At 45.9% G+C, this 20,473-nt stretch overlaps 1 protein-coding gene across 1 annotated transcript in view; it reads right to left on the bottom strand.

Moving 5' to 3' along the window:
- The window catches only part of SLC49A4 (solute carrier family 49 member 4), a 70,347-nt gene that overhangs the window by 35,366 nt on the left and 14,508 nt on the right, over positions 1-20,473 (bottom strand). Inside the window, exons 2-4 of the mRNA XM_084800499.1 lie at positions 18,795-18,888; positions 2,627-2,895; positions 553-682 (exon numbers count right to left, since the gene is read on the bottom strand). Coding sequence (XP_084656625.1) covers positions 553-682; positions 2,627-2,895; positions 18,795-18,888 — 493 coding nt within the window. The remainder of the gene's footprint in view (positions 1-552; positions 683-2,626; positions 2,896-18,794; positions 18,889-20,473) is intronic.

The following is a 20,473-nucleotide window of genomic DNA, read 5'->3' as shown; positions in this document are numbered from 1 at the left end:
ACCATGATAATTCTATAATTTCCAGACTAAATGGCATAAGTTGCTATAACAAATTATTTACAGAAATTAAGATATATAATTTTTAAAATATCTTAAAATTTTAAATATTAGTCTACATGAATGTAGATAAAGCAAAATTTAATGGCATTTTGGCGTAGAGTGAATGTTCAAGAAATATTTCTGATAGATAACTGAAGTATTTATTAGTATTTATTAGTATTTTAATTAATTAATATTAGCATGAGTTAGTTACAATCTGATCAATGCTAAAAAAAAATTTACCAGCTCAAATTAACCCTAAACATTAAGAATTAGGGGCCAGGGAGATGGCTCAGGGGGAAAAGCGCCTGCCAATCAGGGCTGATGAGTTTGATCCCTGGAACCCATGCAGGTGGCGCACAGAATTGACCTCCACGCATGTGCAGTGGCGCCTGTGTACCACTCCTCCCCTTACATGTATGGGTGCCCCCCCCCCCACCGCCAGCCAACACACACAGAGTGACACTGAAGCAGGTACAGGCACAGCCACACTATGACCCGAAGTCTACTCACCTTAGTAACCTACAAAAGCTGCGCCGGTAACTCAGCCGCTGGCTCGCTGCAGCAACACTGGGAGGAAGGGGAGGCCGGGGTGGAAAATAAGCGAGGGTGGCAGAGAATATTAGGCAGACAACTCCAAACTCTGAAAGAAAAATGTTAGTGAAGTGTTACCCATGATACAAAGAGTCAATACTTGTTTATTTCATACCTAGCTCAACAAAGACCAGCAAAATTTGATGCGTATGCCACTCAGGGATGCTGCGCATGTGCAGACCTAAATTCCCCCAGGCCACCAGTAGGAGGCGCTGTGAACAAGACGCACAGTGGAGCCCAGAATGCGCCAAAGGGGTGAGAGATGAGCGCGCTGGTGTGTGGGAAAGCCCACCCAAACCCTGCAGGAGAGATTCGGAAGCTGCCTAAGATGACTCTAATAAGCCTCGTACTCAAAAAGAAGTTGTGTAGGAGGAGACTGGTAGGATGGGGTTCCGCCCAATGGAGGACAGGATTTCTGATACACAGGAAAGACGGATTCAACTCACACACTGCACATGCAAGTTAAGCAGGACAAGGGGCAGCTAAAATAAGAAACCAAGAGACTGGAAATACAAACACAGTGCGTCCTGTTATCCTCCGCCCCTGCTTTCAGCTTTACTCCCTCCGTGCCAAATCCTGAAATGTAAATCTCACTATGTGACTCTCCAGCATGAACTTGAGGGTGTGGTCTTCGGCCTGCACCGGAAGCCTCCCTGGCTCCGTGGCCTGGCTTCCCTCCGGGCTTACCTGAGCCTGAGATCCGAAGCACTCACTCTACACTTCAGTTGTGTGAACGCACCAGGTCCTCTCTCCTCACTGGGAGTTAGTTTCTCTATGGCTCTGTCTCGTCATCTTCCCTTGCCCACGGGGGTGGTGCTAACTCCCTCTCACCCCCGGGTTTCAGGTCAATGCTGTGTCTCTAAGGAGCTCCACTGCACGCCCGCAATAGGGGGTAGGTATGCCACGGCTGCCTCGGAGCTTCGGAGCCCACAGCTTCTGTGACTGTCTCTAAGCACTGCTGAGCAGGAACCGTGTCAGCTCCAGTGCCTAGCCAGAGACAAGCACACAGGAGGAGTCTGACCCCCTCAGTTTCTCTGTAAACCTAGGCAAGTTTCGCCCCTCCACCTTGTCTATTCCATCCCTGTGTGTTCTGCAGTGCTCTCAACATGATCTCACCAATCGTCAGTGCTGAGCACACTGCTTTAGATACAGCAAAGATAAATAAAACCCAAAGAGCAAGACAGGCATATGGGGGAGCACATGCAAAAGATCTAACAGGAGTGGGGTATAGGGCCGACCCAAAACAACAGGGGAGTGGATAGAAGAGAAAGTTTAGAAAGGCCAGTACGGCTGGGCGGTGGTGGCGCACGCCTTGAATCCCAGCACTCGGGAGGCAGAGGCAGGTGGATCGCTGTGAATTCGAGGCCAGCCTAGACTACAAAGTGAGTTTAGGACAGCCAAGGCTACACAGAGAAACCCTGTCTTGAAAAACCAAAAAAAGAAAGAAAAGAAAAGAAAAGAAAGAAGAAAGGCCAGTATGATCAACAGACTAACATACAGAGACCAATGAAGAAAAGAATAAACCATAGGTGATGAAGATTTAATAAGGCTAGATAATGTGACCAATAATGGGGAAACGGCAAGGGAGAAAACAGGTTAAACGCTACCAACAGATGTTGGACAATGTTTAGTGAAATATGACATTTAGTTTTGTATACAGATACCACATTTAGAGAGCACTCTACCACTGAGGTATACACCACTGAGTGCTCTACTGTAAATAGATTAGAAACATAAGATTAAATAATTTTAAAGAATAAAATTAAAGAATTTTCCACGTAGCAAGAACACATTTTACATTTAGTGACTTCCCAGGAAGGGTTGCTTCACACAGGCATCTCCATCCAGTACACTGAAAGTGCATTCTGAGCACATGTATCTATCGGTTCTCAGGGGTCTCCTGTGACGTGATCTGGCACACCACAACTAGAGGGCACAGACTGGAATAGAAACCAAAGTATTCCAGGGGGGAAAGAAACAACCTCCAACGTACCTGCATACAGCACAGTCTCGATTCGGTCCTTGATGTGAGCCCTGCTGCTGCTCTCTGCGGCGAGAAGGGGTGACGTCCCGTTGGGAGCTGGGACAACGAGGGGCCCGACGAGGAACGCACAGGCTCCACCCAGATAACTCAGCATCGATGCGATGGCTGTGGCCGTGGCTCGTTCGTCAGCAGAGAACCAGGTCGTGGAGAGGAACGGCGCTGCGTTCATGACCGTTGGGCCTGCCAGGCCGTTCAGTAACTGCCCACCATGGATTAATCTAGAGTTAGGAAAGTTATAAGGCTGTTAGGTATTTGAAGAAAGTATTTCCTAAATCAAACACACACACACACACACACACACACACACACACACACACACAGATAGATAAAAGAATATGGCATTGTGAGAAGGTGAGATGACCCACTTTTTTGTAAGTGGCATGAGGACTCACTGAGAGGGAGAGTAAGTATAGTTAGTTTACCATTTACTCATTTCGCAAATATCAAACTAAGAACTTGCTACACAACCTTAGTGTGGTGCTTTGAATAGGAATGGCGACCACAGACTCATAGATTTGAATGCCTGGGCTATCAGGGAGTGGCACTGTTGGGAGGTGTGGCCTTGCTGAGACAACTGTCTCCTTGGGGGGTGGGCTTTGGGTTTCAACCGCTCAAGCTCGGCCCAGTGTCTCTATCTGCCTGTCTGCTGCCTGCAGATCTAGATGTAGAACTGTCAGCTCTTCTCCAGCACCACGTCTGCCTGTACACTGCCACATCTGCCTGTACACTGCCACATCTGCCTGTACACTGCCATGTCTGCCTGTACACTGCCATGTCTGCCTGTACACCGCCACGTCAGCCTGTACACCGCCATGTCTCCCGCCATGATGACAACAGACTAACCCTCTGAACTGTAAGCTAGCCCCGGTTAAACGCCTTCCCTTCGTAAGTGTTGCTGTGGTCCTGACGTCTCTCCACAGCAGAGGAACACTGACTAAGATGCTTGGTTCAGTTATTCTATTACTATTTCAATTTGCTGAAATATGAGAGCCTAGGCTTGGAGACACCTGCCAAAGTGATAACAAAGCAAGTAAAAAATTAGACTCACAATGCGTTGGTTTTTTGTTTTTTTTTGTTTTTTGTTTTTTTGGCTAATAGACTGCAACTCATTAACAGTCGCTGGAAAATGATAGCGTTGAGCTCAGCATTTAACACCTGCTGTATCCGGGTTAGGATGATGTCTACACAGAGAATGACAGCCAGGGCCCTTCTGGTGTCAGCAGAAAGGGCTCTGGCCTGGGTGGAGACCCAAAGCTCCACCTGGGCTGGGTCAGTCACTCTGGCTAGGGACCAGCCCTGGGGCAGGAACTCACCTTAGGGCATGCTCAGGAGACAGGAGGAACCACTGGTTCTTTAATGAGATGCTGTACTTTCCCTCCCCGGAATCTCTGCCACCGCCACCACTCCCTGCCTCCCCAGCAGGTGTATTAGCTTAGATGGTAAAATCTGCCTGATTTTCTGAATTATTTTTTTTTAAAGGGAGAGGCACTCCTCCCCTCCTTTTCATCTCTTTTCTAAGCATCCTTCCCCTAAAACTCTGGGCATCCTGACGCTTTTTCTGAAGCCTCCCTCCCCACATGTCCCTCCTCCCTTCCATGTCCACCCCGTGTGTGACCTCTGTGCCAGCACTAGGCAATCTTTCCCCTCCTCTCCTCCACTGGCCCTCCCAGCAGCTGCCGAGGCTTTTACAGCTTGCTTGCTCTGAGGCTTTACTTAAGCACTAATACAATCGTTCCATTTCAGTCCATACTTAAACTTTATTTTTATTAATGAGACTAAGAGCCCCACAGGAGGACCCTGATTTCCCCTGTATCACCACCTGACTCAGAAGAGCACTGTAACTAGACAGCTGAACGGCCCGGGGCATTGAAACTAAACTTCTTCTACAGAAAGGGAAGATAAGGTTAGTCTCCGTGTGCATCTCCTGAGCATCTGCGAGGCTGACTGATGTCCTGAAACCTTCAGCTCATTAGACCTTTTCCCGTGTGTGTGTGTGTGTGTGTGTGTGTGTGTGTGTGTGTGTGTGTGTGTGTTAGACCAGGGCCTCACAGCCCCACAGTCCTAACACTGCTTCTGGCTTCAGCTGTGAGGTCAGTGAAGGACAGACTGGCCACCACCTAACCGTTCTCTTGTCCACTTTTCTTAATCAGCTATCTAGTACGCTTATCTCTTAACTGCCAAAGCCTTGTCCCCTCGCCCTGACTCTCTATACACACTCACACCCAGGAGCCATCCTGAAGGAAGAAGCCAGGTGTTCACTGAAATCTAGGCTAGGAAGGCGGTAGGTCAGTGCCTCCTCCTCAGAGGCAGGGGACGGGAAGGGACCCACAGGTGACGGTCTCCTACCTGTGCTTTTTAAGCAGCACGTACATTTTAAATTCTTTCTCTCTTTTTACTTTCTAGAAACTGGCATCTTAAGCCATTCAGGGGAAAGCATCTCCAGAATGCAGAAAGAGGTAACACACATGCGGGGGGGTAGGGGGTGGGGGGTGGGGGGTGGGGTGGGGTGGGGGCCTGAACAGCAGCTCAGTGAGCAAGAAGTGAAACGTGCGAGCGGGTCTTCTTGTCTCTCCACGAAAGCCAGGGAGATTATTTGAAGGGAAAATGGCTCCAAATGCCATTAAAATTGCTAGGTTCAAAAATGGGGGAAAATTATGCTCTCTTGTGTGAGGGAAATAATTTTCTGGGTGAAAGAAGTGAATTCAAAATGTTTTGTGACCAGATAGCTCCACTAAAGCCAGCAGAAACCCAGATGCCCACGGCACTTCTGTCACGTGATGTCTTTTTCACTCTAGACCTGTTTAAGCACAATCTGCACGCAGCTAAACTACTTAAAATCCTCACGTCGTCCAAATGCACACACGAGATCAATTCCATTTATTAATTTTTAGAAACTTTAATTTAGCTATGCAAAAAAAGCAAAGTGAGGGCTGGCAAGACAGCTCCGCAAGTGAAGGTGCTTACTGCCAACTCTGCCGAGCAGAGTTTGATCCTTTGGAACCACAAGGTAAAAGGAGAGAACGGAGTCCCACAGACTGTCCTCTGGCCTCTCCGACCATGCAGAGACACATACATATTATCCCCACCACGCTCCCCATCACTGTCCCAGCACAGTGGCTAGGCACAGCACAGAAGCCATGGGGCCCCACCAGCGAGAGTGGTCAGGAGCTGGTCTGGGTAATGCACAGCAAACCATCACACCCTCTGGGCCTGTGCAGGACTGTCAGCTGCAACTGCGCTGCCTCTTTCCTCCCACGAATCTTTTGTTTTCCCCTTATCCTATTTTTGCAAGCCTACTTTATCCCACCACTGTGAGCCAGGTGGGAAATGGATGAGGCCTCACCTTTTTAAGTATGGGATCGATTTTTATTCCCAGAGCGAGCAGCGAGGAGAACAAGATACGGAGGTCCCTCCGCTCCCCACAAATCTGGGCTGCAGGGACAAGAGTGTGCTACCATGGCTCTGACTGCTCTGGGCATCTCTGGGCCTCGATCAATGCCCTGCGCAGAGAGAGGGCAAGCCCTGAGGACAGGTGGACGGCACTCACGTGCTGCTGTACTCCATTCCGTTCCATTCAATGTTCTTTAGATTTTTCAAAGCAATGCCAGTGGCTCAAGTTCAGACCAAAGGGCTTCAGTCAGGTGTTTCCTAGCCCTTGGTGTTCCAGCTTGCCCTTAGTGGCCTTCTGGCATCCTAGCCTTTGCTTCCCAGCATCACGGCACAAACGCCTACAATTCCTGCTCAGAACAGTATGCTTTATCATTACACGTTTCTGTAGCTAACACTGGCTTCAAGCCTACTCCCTGGAGAGGCTAATATCACACTGAAAATACCATTTACGACTTTATAGCTTTCCTCGATCTACAGAGTAGTGGGTGGGGTCTCAGTCACCTGGCTGAAGGCTTAGACAGGACTCACAGACCCCTCTGCTCTCCTCCAGGCCTCACTCTGTAGGCTCTCCATTTACAAGTAAGAACAGTAAACATTAGGGGCCTTTATGACGCCCCAAGGCACACCGCCCTGGGACGTTTCCATCCTGAGTACGCACCTGAGCCCCCAGGCATGACCCGCACTGCAGTGATCAGACTGACTTCTTAAAAACAGCACGGACTTCCTTGAGGTAAGCCAGTGTTCTTTACTTAAGTCCTTCTGTTTTGTTTCTCTGTGTAGCCCTGAATGTTCTGGAACTCACCAGGCTGGCCTCGAACTCACAGAGATCCATCTGCCTGTCTCTGCCTTTCAAGTGCCGGAATTAAAGGTGTGCCCCACCACAGGCCCAGACTTAAATTCTATTTTTAAACATGAAATAACTTAGAATTCATAAAAATTATTTACCTCTAAGACTTAATATGCCAACAATTCAGAAACTTTCTAACTGCTAACCTTCTCCCATCAACATAAACCCATTGGATATTGAAAATGGGAAAAATAGGCTGGGCGTGGTGGCACATGCCTTTACTCCCAGCCTCTTTTGCCTCTCTTAGGAGCCCTGAGATTACAAGGGCCCCACTTAAACAAGCCAGGATACTTTCTTGGTTTCAAGTTAGCAGGTTAGTAAACTGTATCAGATATTTTTTGTTATGTAACAAATACCTGGTCTAGCCTACTAGAGAAGGCAAGAGGGCCACCTGGGCCAGAGTTTTGGAGGCCGACTATCCGAATGTCATCACTCAGGCTTTATTTACACTGAGCTGTGCGGCTGCGCCATCTCACGGTGCAGACGGCAATGAAGGGAGCGTGCACAGGAGAACAGGGCACGAGGCAGCCACGGCAGGACGGGCTGGTCTCGATCCTTCTATAAGAACACTCTCAGATGACCACACAAAGGGTCACAGAGAAATAACATATGCCCTGAACAAACGAGGACCGACTATCACGCCCAACCTTCCTTTAAAAGACTGCACCATAGAAGGTTACCTAGGACAGTCTGCATGCCTGTCTGTGATGGACTTAGCGCACGCCCCTCATACCCACTACTCTCTTTCACCCCATCCTCCATCTCAATAGTCCCCTTTGCTCCCCAGACAGTTTTCCTTCTACTTTCATGTCATCTGTACACATTCGGCTTTATGGATCAATAAAGACTCTAAAATCCACAAATGAGAGGAAACATGCAACGTGTGTCTTTCCCAGACTGACTTAATTAGCTTAGTATGGTTGAATCCATTTTCCAGCAAACAACTTTACCCCATTATTATTATTATTATTATTATTATTATTATTATTATTATTATGGTTTTTCGAGACAGGGTCTCTCTGTGTTAGCCTTGGCTGTCCTGGATTCACTTTGTAGACCAGGCTGGCCTCGAACTCACAGCGATCCGCCTGCCTTTGCCTTCCGAGTGCTGGGATTAAAGGCGTGCGCCACCACGCCTGGCTATTTTTTATGTCTGAAAAAACCAGACTGGATATAAACCACGTTTTTGTCCACTCTTCTGTTGATAGACACCCGGGTGTATTCATAACTTAGCCTGTGAAGAACGCTGAAGCAAACACTGGTGTGCTTCTATCTCTGATGAGTCAGCTCTTCCGGGTGAACACTGACAGGTGGTATAGCTAGGTCACATGGTAGTTCCATTTTTAGTTTTCTGAGACACTTCCATCCTGAGTCCCAAAGTGGTTGGACTAGTTCTCACTCCACCAGCAGCGTCTAAAGTCTGCTCTGTCTGCATCTAGGCCAGGACTGGCTGTTGCTTCTATTCTGTGCTCGTTTCATTGGCTCATTAACTATGGGGCTGTTCGTAGTTGTATTGTGAGCTCATATATAAATCCTCTCCCCCTCCCTGCCTCCCTCCCTCCCCCCCTCACACACACACACACACACACACACACACACACACACACACACCAGTACATTTTTCATTTTGTAGGCTGTCTCTTTACTTACTCATTTCTTTTGCTGTATAGAAACTTTTTTTTTTCCGAGACAGGGTTTCTCTGTGTAACCTTGGCTGTCCTACTCACTTTGTAGACGAGGCTGGCCTTGAACTCACAGAGATCCCCCTGCCACTGCCTCCCAAGAGCTGGAATTAAAGGCGTGTGCTACCACGCCCAGCTTACACCTGGCTTTTTATGTGGGTGTTAGGATCTGAACTCAGGTTGCCAGCTTGTAGACATTTTACTGACTGAGCCATCTCTCCAGCCTGGTGCTGTTTTTATTTTTAACAAGTAGTTTATCCTAGTAATTTATTTTTGAACCATAATATTTAATAACTTGTAGTCACATCTGTCTATTTTTCTCTTTATTATTCCACTTAGAAAAGTATTCTCAAGCAATAAAGGGATAAACAGTCCCACATACTGTTTTGCTATTAAATATATAACTGCTTGGTCTGAATTTGTTTGGATACAGAGTATGAGGTGAGAATCCAAAATGATCTCTTCCTCCTATAAAAGAAACAGACAATGAACTATTCACCCGTTGCCTACCCTACGTTTGTAGAGTAAGACACTGTCCACATTTACAAGCCCCCACTGCTGCTTGCTGTATTTAAGTTAGGACTTCAAGGCCATGTCCCTGCAGACAAAACCTCCCTCCTAGGCTTCCGTCCCACTGAGAGTGACGATAGTGCACAACAAAAGGGGCCTTAAATTCTTAGATGACTCGCAGACCAGTGTAATGCCCAAAATAAACCTGTAGGCCCTACCTGTTCAGGAGCCAGGTAACTTCGTGGAAGGAATTCTGGGAATTGTAGTTCTTGGGAAATAACAACACCTCATGGAAAAATAAGGTGCCCCATAAATTTGTCCTTGTAAGACCTTGCAACAAGTGGCTCGAAGCCATTCTCAAAGGTGGGAAGTGTCGGGGAATGGTCCTGACCAGAGTCCATCTTTTGGTTTGTATTTAATATTTGATACAGCTTGATTCAAATCTGGCCCACAATTGGTGGAGTCGGTTTTTCTGGGTACTCACAGGATTAACACAGAACTACCCTCCTGCCCCAGCCCACCTTCCTATTCTGGATGATCAAACAAGAAACGCTATGTTGTTTGAACCAGTGCGTTCTGGGATCTATTTGTTACAGTGGGCTAACCTGCCCCTGGTTGAGAAATTAGTCACAAACTATAAGCTACACTCACAAAGACATGTCATGCTTGGCACTACCTAAAGAGTCAACTGTTGGCTGAGAGGGTTGGGGGCCTGTAGACTTACAGAAAAACTGTAACATGGCTCTGAGCTCCTTGCCTCTTGCCGATTTCTGTGGTTTGGATCTGGATCACAGAGCTCCAGTTGTGAGGCTTGGGTGCAAACCTATGCTACAACCTTAGGGAGGTGGAGCCTCAAGGAAGGAAGCTGGCCACTTGCTGCCCTTGTGGGGTGAAAAGCCCTCGCTAATGTTATTTTTGTCAGGAGGCACCATCTTGAGCCTGTCCCTAAGTTTACCTCTGTTGCTGGAAAAACTACAAACTGTTCCAGGAAGGAACCACCCCAGGCGAGAACCAATCAAGCACCTATGGTGCCCAGATGTTCTGCTTAAGCATTTCCTGGTCAAGTTCGACCAATCCCCTAGCACAGCCTCAATCCTGTAACTGCCAAACTGGAATCTCCTGTTCTTTGCTGTAACCATAATAAAAACCCTGCCAGAGACAGGTGTGGTGGTGCATGCCTTTGTCCCAGCACTGGGGAGGCAGAGACAGGTGGATCTCTGAGTTTGAGGCCAGCCTGGACTACAAAGTAGGCCAGGACAGCCAGGGCTATTACACAGAGAAACCCTGTCTTGGAAAACAAAAAAAGGCTGCCTAACGACAGTACTGAGGCTCTTGCTACCGATCCGAGGCTTTGGTGAGGTTTGAGGGTCCAAGCTTGAATAAAGGCTCCTTGCTTTTGCATACAGCGTCAGATTCCTGGTAGTCTTTGGGGATCCAGCGATCTGGGCATAACATGGGGCACAGTTTCCTTTGACCTCAGGCATTACCTTATACACCATAGGCCCAAAAACAACAGGGCCAAATGACCGGACAGTAAACTCCTTAAGCCACAAGCCAAAATAAACCATACCTCCATTTAAGCTAAATTCTTTGGTTTGTTTGTTTTTTTTTTTCCTGTGTAGCCTTGGCTATTGTGAAAGTCACTTTGTAGACCAGGTTGGCCTCAAGAGCTCAGAAATCCACCTGCCTCTGCCTCCAGAGACCTGGCTTTTTTACTTTTTAAATTTCAGCTATTTTATCACAGTAAACCAAAACAGCCACAATGATTTCAGGATATCATCTGGGAGTGACACGAAGTCAGGGATGTGCTACCTGGGTTACAAGTATTAATACATGGGACATGAGCCTGCTAGGGTTTCTTTCTACTCAGAGCTCACAACTTTAATTTAGTGACTATGCAGAAAATGCGGTCTGAGAGCGCTCCTAGTCATAAACTGAAAAAGCCAGCAGAGTGCTTCAAGCCTGTCCACACGCACACATCAGGTGGAAGATACCATTTTCCTACTCAGGCTGACCTTTGTAAAACAGTACCAAGGCAGTCATCATTCAACTGAGGGGGTGGGAACTGAGCAATGGTTCAGAAGGTAAGAGTGTGTGCTGCTCCGGCTACAGAGAGCCCAGCACTCACACTGGGCAGCTCACAGCCCCCTGTAACCCCAGCTCCAGAGAGACACAATGCTTCTGCCTCCATGGGCACCTGCATGCGCTTGTACATACCCACCTGCCCACAGACACCATTAAAAGGCAGTAAAAATAAATTTTTAAAAATACATCAGGAGAGCAGGGATGGGCAGTAAAAGGTAGGAAATTCAACTGGTGCCAAAACCATAGCCAGGAGTAAAATCTTTTGGTGTGGCTGTACTCACGTGGAACCCTTCTGACAGATGAGATAGGAGTCTAGGAAGTGCCTGAGGAATGTGAACTGCCTAGATCCCTAAAACAGTCCTACAAAACTTGACACTGCTCAAGACTCAGAGTAGCCCCCAGGTCCCCAAATCAGCTCCAGGTAGAAAGTGAACTGTGAGAGCTGTGTCACCCCAAGAAGCACGCAGAGGTCACACACTTCCCCACAGCCTGAACAATCTAAGGCGCTACCAACCCTCCCCGACTGTGGGTCTGGCAGCCCGCATCACTGGGCACGATAGTGACACGTTCTCTGCGTGTTTCAACTGGGTGCTGGCAGCTGAGCTACCCTCTGCCTTCTCTTGCAGATGGGTGTGCTGAGCACACGGTAAGCCTGTACGGATGAGAGATGAGCAGAAATGATGTGCACAGCCTTTGGTCATCATCTAACGATGCTGATACCCTTCTCAGAGCCAGCTCTGGTCACACGGCCAGGGTGGTCATCTAGGGGATGCTGGAACTGCCCACTTCTCTTAAGCAGTCCGTGACCTTTTAGACTACTGTGAGTCTCCTCACAATCTGAACACTTGAAAGAAAACTAAGCGTTTATCAAGCTGTATTTTTGGTCTCTTTGTTACAGAGGCCAGCCTATACATTATTAATATGCAAACACAGGCTGTTAATAAATATCGACTGAATTATGAATTTAAATGATAGAATAGGGAAACTAACACTAAGTAGGACTATTTCCACAGACTTTTTTCTCTTTTATTTATTTATTTTTTGAGATTATAATTACATCATTTCTCCCTGCCTTTTCTACCTTTCAAACCCTTCATTTTTTTTTTTTAAAGTACTGTGACAGCTAATCCTAGTTGTTCACTTGGCACAGCTGGGAAGAAGGAATCTCAACGGAAGAACTGCCTCCATCTGGCCTAAGGGGAGTCTATGGGGCATTTTCTTGACCGTTAATTGATGCAGGTGACACCATCCCTGGGCAGGTGACCTGAGCTGTGTAAGAAAGGTAGTAAAACAAGCCAGCAAATGCTGTTCCGCAAGGTCTCTGCTTCCGTTTCTGCCTCCAGCCCCTGCTCTGACTTCTCCCGGTGATGGAGGCGAAGAAAGAAATAGCCTTTCCTCCCCTACATTGGTTCTGGCCAGTGTTTTATCATGACAACAGAGACGCAAACTAGGACAATGCCTACATAATTTACACACTATCTAAAACATCTCCAACATACATTCTCCCATTTTGCATTTTATGATTTATTTTGAAGCATAAAATTCAAGATGTTGATGTCGGATATACATAACCATCACCCTGGCCCTAATCACGAGTGAGTGTTTCCCTTTCTGATTCCTTTGCTGTCTTTATGCTTAGAGAAGAAAGAAAAACCCAACTCTTTGGCAACAAGATTTACTTTGCTTTCTTTTGTCTCATATAAATGCCAATTTTCAAGTGTGTCATGACTGCACGCTGATGTGTGCTGCTTTTTTCTAATAGTAGCCAATTTCAAGAACACCCTCTACACTCCACTTTCCAGAATGATTTAATAAGCCATTGACTTGGATTTCCAACAACAGCTTTTAGCCCATTTTGTTTTTATAACCATTCTGTTGTGGATAAAAATAAAATTTTAATTGTTTCTTTTAGTAATAAGGGGGGAAAACTCAAAGACAAACTCTTATTTTGAAGAAAAAAGAAAAAAGAAATGGGCATTTCCCAGCAGCCTTTGAAGTACTCTTAAATGTTTATATTCTTCCTGGGGCAAATGTAACTCTGGTGGTAATTGTGCTGCCTTGAAGGCAGGCGCAGGATGAACCCCCAAAACCACGTGAGCTGGGTATGGTGGTGCACTTGGGAGGTGAAGTCAGGAGAATTAAGGTCAAGGTCATCCTCAGCTACAAAGGGCATGGGAGGCCAGCCTGGGCTACACTATGAGAGACCCTTCCCAACCCCCACCCAAAAAATAAATGTTTTTCAGGGAAAAAATACATTTATTTATTTTGTGTGGGTATATGTGTGTTGTGTGCGCCTGGTGCCCAAGGAGGCCAGGAGAGGACATCAGATCCCGATGAACTGGAATTACAGAAGGCTCTGAGCAGCCCTATGGTGCTGGGAGCTGAGCACAGTGCTCCTCGGTGCTGAGTTATCCCCTCAGCCCCTAGAGCCTAAACAGGAATCCACCTAAACGCGCTTGCGTGGTTCTATTGCAGAAAGGATTGATGAGATGCAAATGGCTTGACGCACTGCTATATAAAGTGACGGCACTCTGCCCTGGAGGTAGTTCCTAAGCCTAGATAGGCATGAGATTACCTAACAGACCCTGTTAAAACTGTTAGCCCTGGGCTGCGGACCAATGATCTAGAATGTCGGTAAACAGGTAGTCTGTGGAATTTAGTTATAAAGACACCAATGTATGGTAATCTTAATTTTATACATTTTTACAGAAAAGAATCTTTGTTCTTAAATGTACACATTGCACATTTTTCTATCAAATGATTCATATTTCTATACTGGGGAAATTTAGATGTAGCCCCTCCGTGTGTGTGTGTGTGTGTGTGTGTGTGTGTGTGTGTGTGTGTCTTTCTCTCTCTCTCTCTCTTTATTCATAGTCACAGGCACAGAATGGGGTACTTGACCAACAAGGGGAACAGTGGTGAATGTTCCTGGAGAAAACCTTCAACCAGGCTGACTGAGTACAATGTCAGTGACCTGAGACAATGGAGTGTGTCTAGGCCAATGCCACATTACCTTAGGCCACCTTTAGGCCTCTTAATGGCCACTTGCTACTCTCCTCTTTGTGACCACTAGGTGAATCCCTGAATGTACAGATTGCTAGCTCCCACCAAGCAAAAGGCTCAGAATGCTGCCATGCTGCACTGGACCTCTGTCAACTACCTACCTCATGTCTCTATTGATGTATTGAAAAGCCTTGATTTACGTTTTTTTTTTCTTCTTCTGTGCATACAGTTTGCGCCAGCCTGAACCTATGGTCCCAACCACGGGCCATTCACATTGGCTCCAGAATAAGTTATTTCTTGTCCTCTGAAGTAAGAATTGCTCTCTCGTCGACATTTAGTAAGCACTTTAGCTCTACTTAATTAGTCGAAAAGGTAATGCATGCATACGTACAGCCCTGTTTTTTGTTTTGTTTTTGTAATTGACATAAGCTAGGGTCATTTCAGAAGAGGAACCTCACTTGATAAAATGACTCTGTCAGATTGCCTGTACACAAGTCTGTGGAGCATGCTCTTGATTAATGACTCACGTGGGAGGCCCCACCCCACTGAGGTTGGGGCCATACCTGGGCAGAGGGCTCTGGGTTCTATAAGAAACCAGGCTAAGCAAACCGTTGGGAGCAAGCCAGTAAGCAGCGTTCCTCCTCGGCCTCTGCATCAACTCCTGCCTCCAGGTTCCTTTCTAGAGTTTTGCCCTGACTTCCCTCAGTGACAGACTGGAAGCTGAAAGTGAAATCAACCTTTTTCTCTCCAAGTTGCTTTTGGCCAAAGTGTTTATGACAGCAACAGAAAGCAACCTAAGACATATACATGTGTGGTAGAATATTCCTAATAGTAGTTAAGAATGTAAAACAAGAAACATATTTTCTTCTCTCCAGTGCAGCTCCTTGGCTCCCAGAGACAACCAACACCATGGCTTCTCATAGAAACGGTCCTTGCTAGAGCTGCCATAAAGGCCTTTGCCATTGTTTTCTAAGCAGAAACACACTAAACCTAGTGTTCTAAACTGCGCTTCTTTGCTCAGAAGCATAATTTGGAGACAGCCCCCATCAGCACCTGCAAAATGGTTACCCTTTCACAGTCACAAACAATCCCACAATGCACGGCACAGGCCTCTGTGGCTGGCACGTGTGTGAGTGCAGCCTTCTGCTACCACAAGCAAAGCTGCGCACACATGGTAGGCCCTGCCACCTGGTACAGCTTTGCACGTGGGCTAATTTCTTGTAAATGCACGTAGTAAAAAAAAAAAAAATGTACATTTAAAACCAGATATATTGCCCAAACGCCCTGCAAACAGGACATCCCAAACTGTTCTAACACCAGCAATGCCAGACAGATAGCCAATTACTGTCTTAACTGTCGTTTATGTAAGCATGACAGAAAGCTGGCTTCTTTCCTTTTGTTCTGTCATTTGCATTTTAATTTCTATTATTGCTTGTCATATCCATTACCCATTTCCTACAGGGTTGTTACTTCTTTACTGACTTGAAATGATTGCTTCCAACTAAAGACATAGCCCGTTTGTCTTACCTGTTGTATTTCCTACTTTCTAAATGGTCTTCTGACTTTGTTTTACAGCTTGGCTAATCATGAAGACATCTGACTACATTTTCCCTTTTGGAATTTGCGTCTTATTTGGCAGGCTTCCCCCACTCTCAGCTTCTTTGAAACAACTGTTTCCTAACACCTTATGGCTTGTTTTTTATGTTTAGGTCTTTGATGCAACAGGAATTCACTGAAGCAAGAAGGCAAGGGTCTGAGTTTCTTCTCACTGTTTTTTAGCTTCGAAAAGCCTTTAAGCAAACAACCCTTCCTAGCACAGCCATTTGGAAGACAACTTGGCCAGCTGCAAAGCATTTCACAATGGAGACTACTTCTAGAAAAGCCTATGTTCATCAGAACCACACTCTTCACCTGTCTGGCCTGTTAGTAAAGCTACCAACTGTTTGCATTCATGAGAAAGACTCTGAATGGAAAGGTAATTAATAAACACGTGTGTGTCATGGATGACTGGTACATCTATGACTAAGGACAGAAACTTTTTACTTTACCTGTAAGAAGTCTAGCTTGTCCACGGAGCAGCCACAGAGCATCCCACACTATAATGTAAAGCTATTTGCTGCTACAGAATGTTTATAGCTTGGTTTTTGGGGAGTGGGGGGTTTGAGACAAGGTTTCTTTATGTAGCTTTGGATGTCTGTCCTAGACTGGCTTTGTAGACACGGCTAGCCTCAAACTCACAGAGATCCACCTGCCTCTGCCTCCCTGAGTGCTGGGATTACAGTGTACACCATCACGCCCGGGTACATTTATAGTTTCTTCCTGTTGTTGTTAGACTGATCTTAGGAGAAATGCATTATTATTCATTATCCGAGTCTCCCCTTTTATCTATGATGCTATCAAGAAAAAGTGGCAACATATTTTTTCCTGGGGTTTCATCAAGACATTCAGGTAAAATACATTTGGGTAATACATTGCTCAGCATAGTTATCAATAATACACCCATAACACTCAAAGGTGGAGCCCCATTAGGAAGCGCTGCTTGGGAAGCTGCTGATCATGTATCCTGATCGTCACAGGAGTCAGTCAAGATGTAGGAAGTCAGGGTTCAGGGCACCACCCCAAACAGGCTGGGTCAGAACTCAAAAAGCTCCGTGTGAGATAAGCCCACGAGACAGATAGCCTATTGTCCTATCTGTGGTGTTTAAGTCTTTACTCCTTCCACGGTGTCATATAAGCTGAAAAAGTAGCAACATAGCACATTTATCAGATAAAACATAGGTTCTATTGGAGGAGTATTTTCACTGGACAGCTGCACTGTGCACTGTGAGCACTGCTTGGAATTACTGCAGGACACAAAGGGTCTTATGCCGGGGAACCCAGTCTTTACAGGCCAACGCAAGATTGAAGTTAAGCTTACAACATCTTCTTAGGAAAGGTTCGATACCGCTGAGCTCTGTTTCTCCTTCCTGCCCATCCTATACTTCTTCTTACTTCTTTATGAGATCTATTTCTCTTTCGTTTCACCTTCTCTACCAAAATGCAGACCCAACTAACTCTTTGTTTCTAGAATCCTAACAGGAAGGATGAAGGGGAACAGGGCTGGGCTGTAACATCACAGGTGGCCCAAAGCAGAATTAAAACCAAAGGCTGTCTTGACTTCTTCAGAGAGCTCAAGGACATTACACTGAGACTGCATTTTAACACTGTGGATGCTTTAAAACAAATACACAAACCTGCAGTGTTTAAACAGCTAAGACCATGTCAAACACAATAAAGACCCAATTTGAGAAGGATGGAAGTGGACAGCCTTCCCGCAGGAGCCCACATGAGCTTTTTCTTGCTTTCTTTTACAATACAAAACATTTGTACCTTAAGTTTCCTAAAAGAGAATATATTTTGAAAACCAGAAAATGAACATTTTATAAAGTTCTGTTCTAAATGAAAACCACCTTGCCATTGAAAGCTACCTCCCCTCCTGTGTCACCATCTCTAACAGCCCCGCGGCCTCTGACCTCTCCTCACATCTAATCCCACGCGTGTCATCCTTGCAGCCGGGAGTTACCCTGGATCCCTCTCCTCCCGACATCTTCATTTCCAGGAGCAAGTTCTCCACAATATATACAGAATTTCACCACTTTTTCATGTCATCATTGCCACCACAACACCCAGCTGTCACCTATCTTCCCGCCGGTTCGCTGACTAGTTTCCCAGCCAGCGTCCTTAGTCCGCCCGTCACCTCCAGCTTCCAGCTTCCGCACAGGCGGTACAGCAGCCTGCAGCCAGGACACTCCACAGCTTAGAACCTCCAGTGGTTTCCTAGCTCAGAAAAGGCCCTGAGGTCCTTCTAGGGGCCCACACAACCTTTAAGGGTCCAGCCCCACACTCCCACAGTGCCCACTGCAGCTTGGACCTTACGTCTTTTTAGGTCTTTCCACACTTCCTACAAAACCACTCGCTTGGTTCTCACTATCCCTGCCTCCCTGCCAGGTGAGCTCTTCCCTCAGAAAGACCTAAATTACCACAGGGTAATTTTGTATCTCCTTTATACTATTCCCTCTATTAAAAAAATTTTTTTTAGATTGACTTATTTTACTTTATGTGTACAAATGTTTTGCCTACACATACATATGGGTACCTACCTGGTGGTTCCCCTGAAACTGGGGTACACAGATGACTGTGAGCTACCATGTGGGTGCTGGGAACTGAGCCCAGATCCTCTGCAAAAGCAACAGTGCTCTTAACCTCTGAGCCATCTCTCTAGCCTCACTGCCTCCATTTTATGAAACATATGCATATGTGTATGTGACCTGTTACACTCATTTGTAGTACACTATGCTTTCATTTTCTCATGGTTATTGTGGCTCCTGGATAACAAGAAGATTCACTTGTTTTGCTGTGATTTTTTTTTTTAATTTCCATTCTAGTCCAGCATCTTCCATGTGACAAGAAACTAAGTTACCCACTGCAAATGGTAAAAAGAATAAAGTCCCCCACACTCGTGACTCTGCCCAGATCACATGACCAGAGGCTTATAATCAAGCATAGATAACACACTTGCAATAAAAGATTAAAATGTGTGGGAATGTCATACGGGACTTACCTTCTCTTAAGGGTTAAGTCTGACACAGGTATGCACCTTAGACCAGTTCCCAAGACCATAAGGAAGGACGTCAGGAGCACAGTCACCCGCAGACCTAGGGAGGAGGGAAGCGTCCACATTAAACTGGGTCCTTTATGGAAGCCCGATGTTAGCTGAGATGCCTCTCATGAAATCAATCTACTATCACGTTCCGACACAACAGCTTTTCTCTAGAGCCCCCAATGGGAAGGGAGAGCGTCACCTGTATACTAAAACCGGACGGTTTTGACTTGAGTAGAAAACTGAGATGAGCACAAAGACCGGGGGTGGGGGTGGGGGTGGGGGAGAGCGGGGGACCCTCATCACTCTAACCATCCAAGTGAATGTCTGGAAAGTTTACAGTCAAAGTGTGGAAAATAAATGTAAAAGACTACTTCAATTTTGTGCCTCACACACATACACAAATAAAAGTAAAAGTGAATATACATCAAATGTAAAAATTCCAACTTTCAAATTCAAACTGCTAATAAAAACTACATTGTTGGGCCGGGCATGGTGGTGCACGCCTTTAATCCCAGCACTCAGGAGGCAGAGGCTGGTTGATCCGCATGAGTTCGAGGCCAGCCTGGTCTACAAAGTGAGTCCAGGACAGCAAAGGCTACACAGAAAGACTCTGTCTAGAAAAAAACAAAAACAAAAAATTACATTGTCACTAAAAAATTGTTTAGTAACAGGTATATTATGTTTTTGCTTTAAAACAAAAAACAAAATGACAATTGGCCAACTATATATCTTAGTTTAAATTGATACAAATTAATGTTTACTATGGGGCATGGAAAGTGGTCTTTATAACCCTCTGATTATTAATACAGATTTACTTATTATTATTTACTAACCGACTTCTAATTCTTTTTTTTTTATTCAGATAGTGTTTAATTTATAAAATGATGCTACTAGGCCTGGAGAGAAAGTTGCAAGGTCAATGGCCCTTGCTGCTCTTGCAGAGGACAAAGGTTCAAATCCCATCATCTCCATGGTGGCTCACAGGCAGCCCTAACTCCGGTTCCAGGGAGTCGGTGTCTGGCTGTGAACTGAGAGCCTCCTGAAGGAGTCTGCATCTGCAGAGACTGGGGAACCATTGAAGGTTCAGTGCCGTGGAGAGGTTGCAATTTGCAGGTTCAGAGGCTAATTACCTTATCTTGGGCTAGTTTCAGCCTCTGGAACAACCCTTGCTTGCCCAACTCTGTGCTGGAACTAACATCTTGTGGTAATAAACAAAAACCTCTTAGAATCTACTGACTTAGCAGGGCATTCATTAGCTTCTGCCAGTGCTGAAGCTAAGAGCATCCTCGGAGAGCATCCTCAGAGAGCATCCTCAGAGAGCATCCTCAGTTGCCTTCTGTCATGTTGCCCTGGCTTCTCTGGTGTAACCACAAATGTACTTAAACTTGTCTTGATTTATAATCTTCTATGTTCTGTGAGACTATAAAAACTTCTTGTAACTGCTTCCACCTTGGAACGTGGAATTTAGGGTAATCTAAATCTGTGTTTCCAGACAGTTGTCACTTAGAATGGCTCCAAAATAAACTATTTCTTATTTCCTTTAAGATGAGAGCTGTGGTTTTTATGTCGACATGCTCTCAAGTCTCTTACTTTCCTTTTCCTTCCACTGTCCACACCAGCCGATTGAGAGTGGGCTG

This window comes from Acomys minous, assembly GCF_964271855.1.
Source record: "Acomys minous genome assembly, chromosome: 11".
In the NCBI taxonomy this organism is placed as follows: Eukaryota; Metazoa; Chordata; class Mammalia; order Rodentia; family Muridae; genus Acomys; species Acomys minous.
Note: the sequence above shows the minus strand (reverse complement) of the source record. Positions and strands in the feature narration are given on the sequence as shown.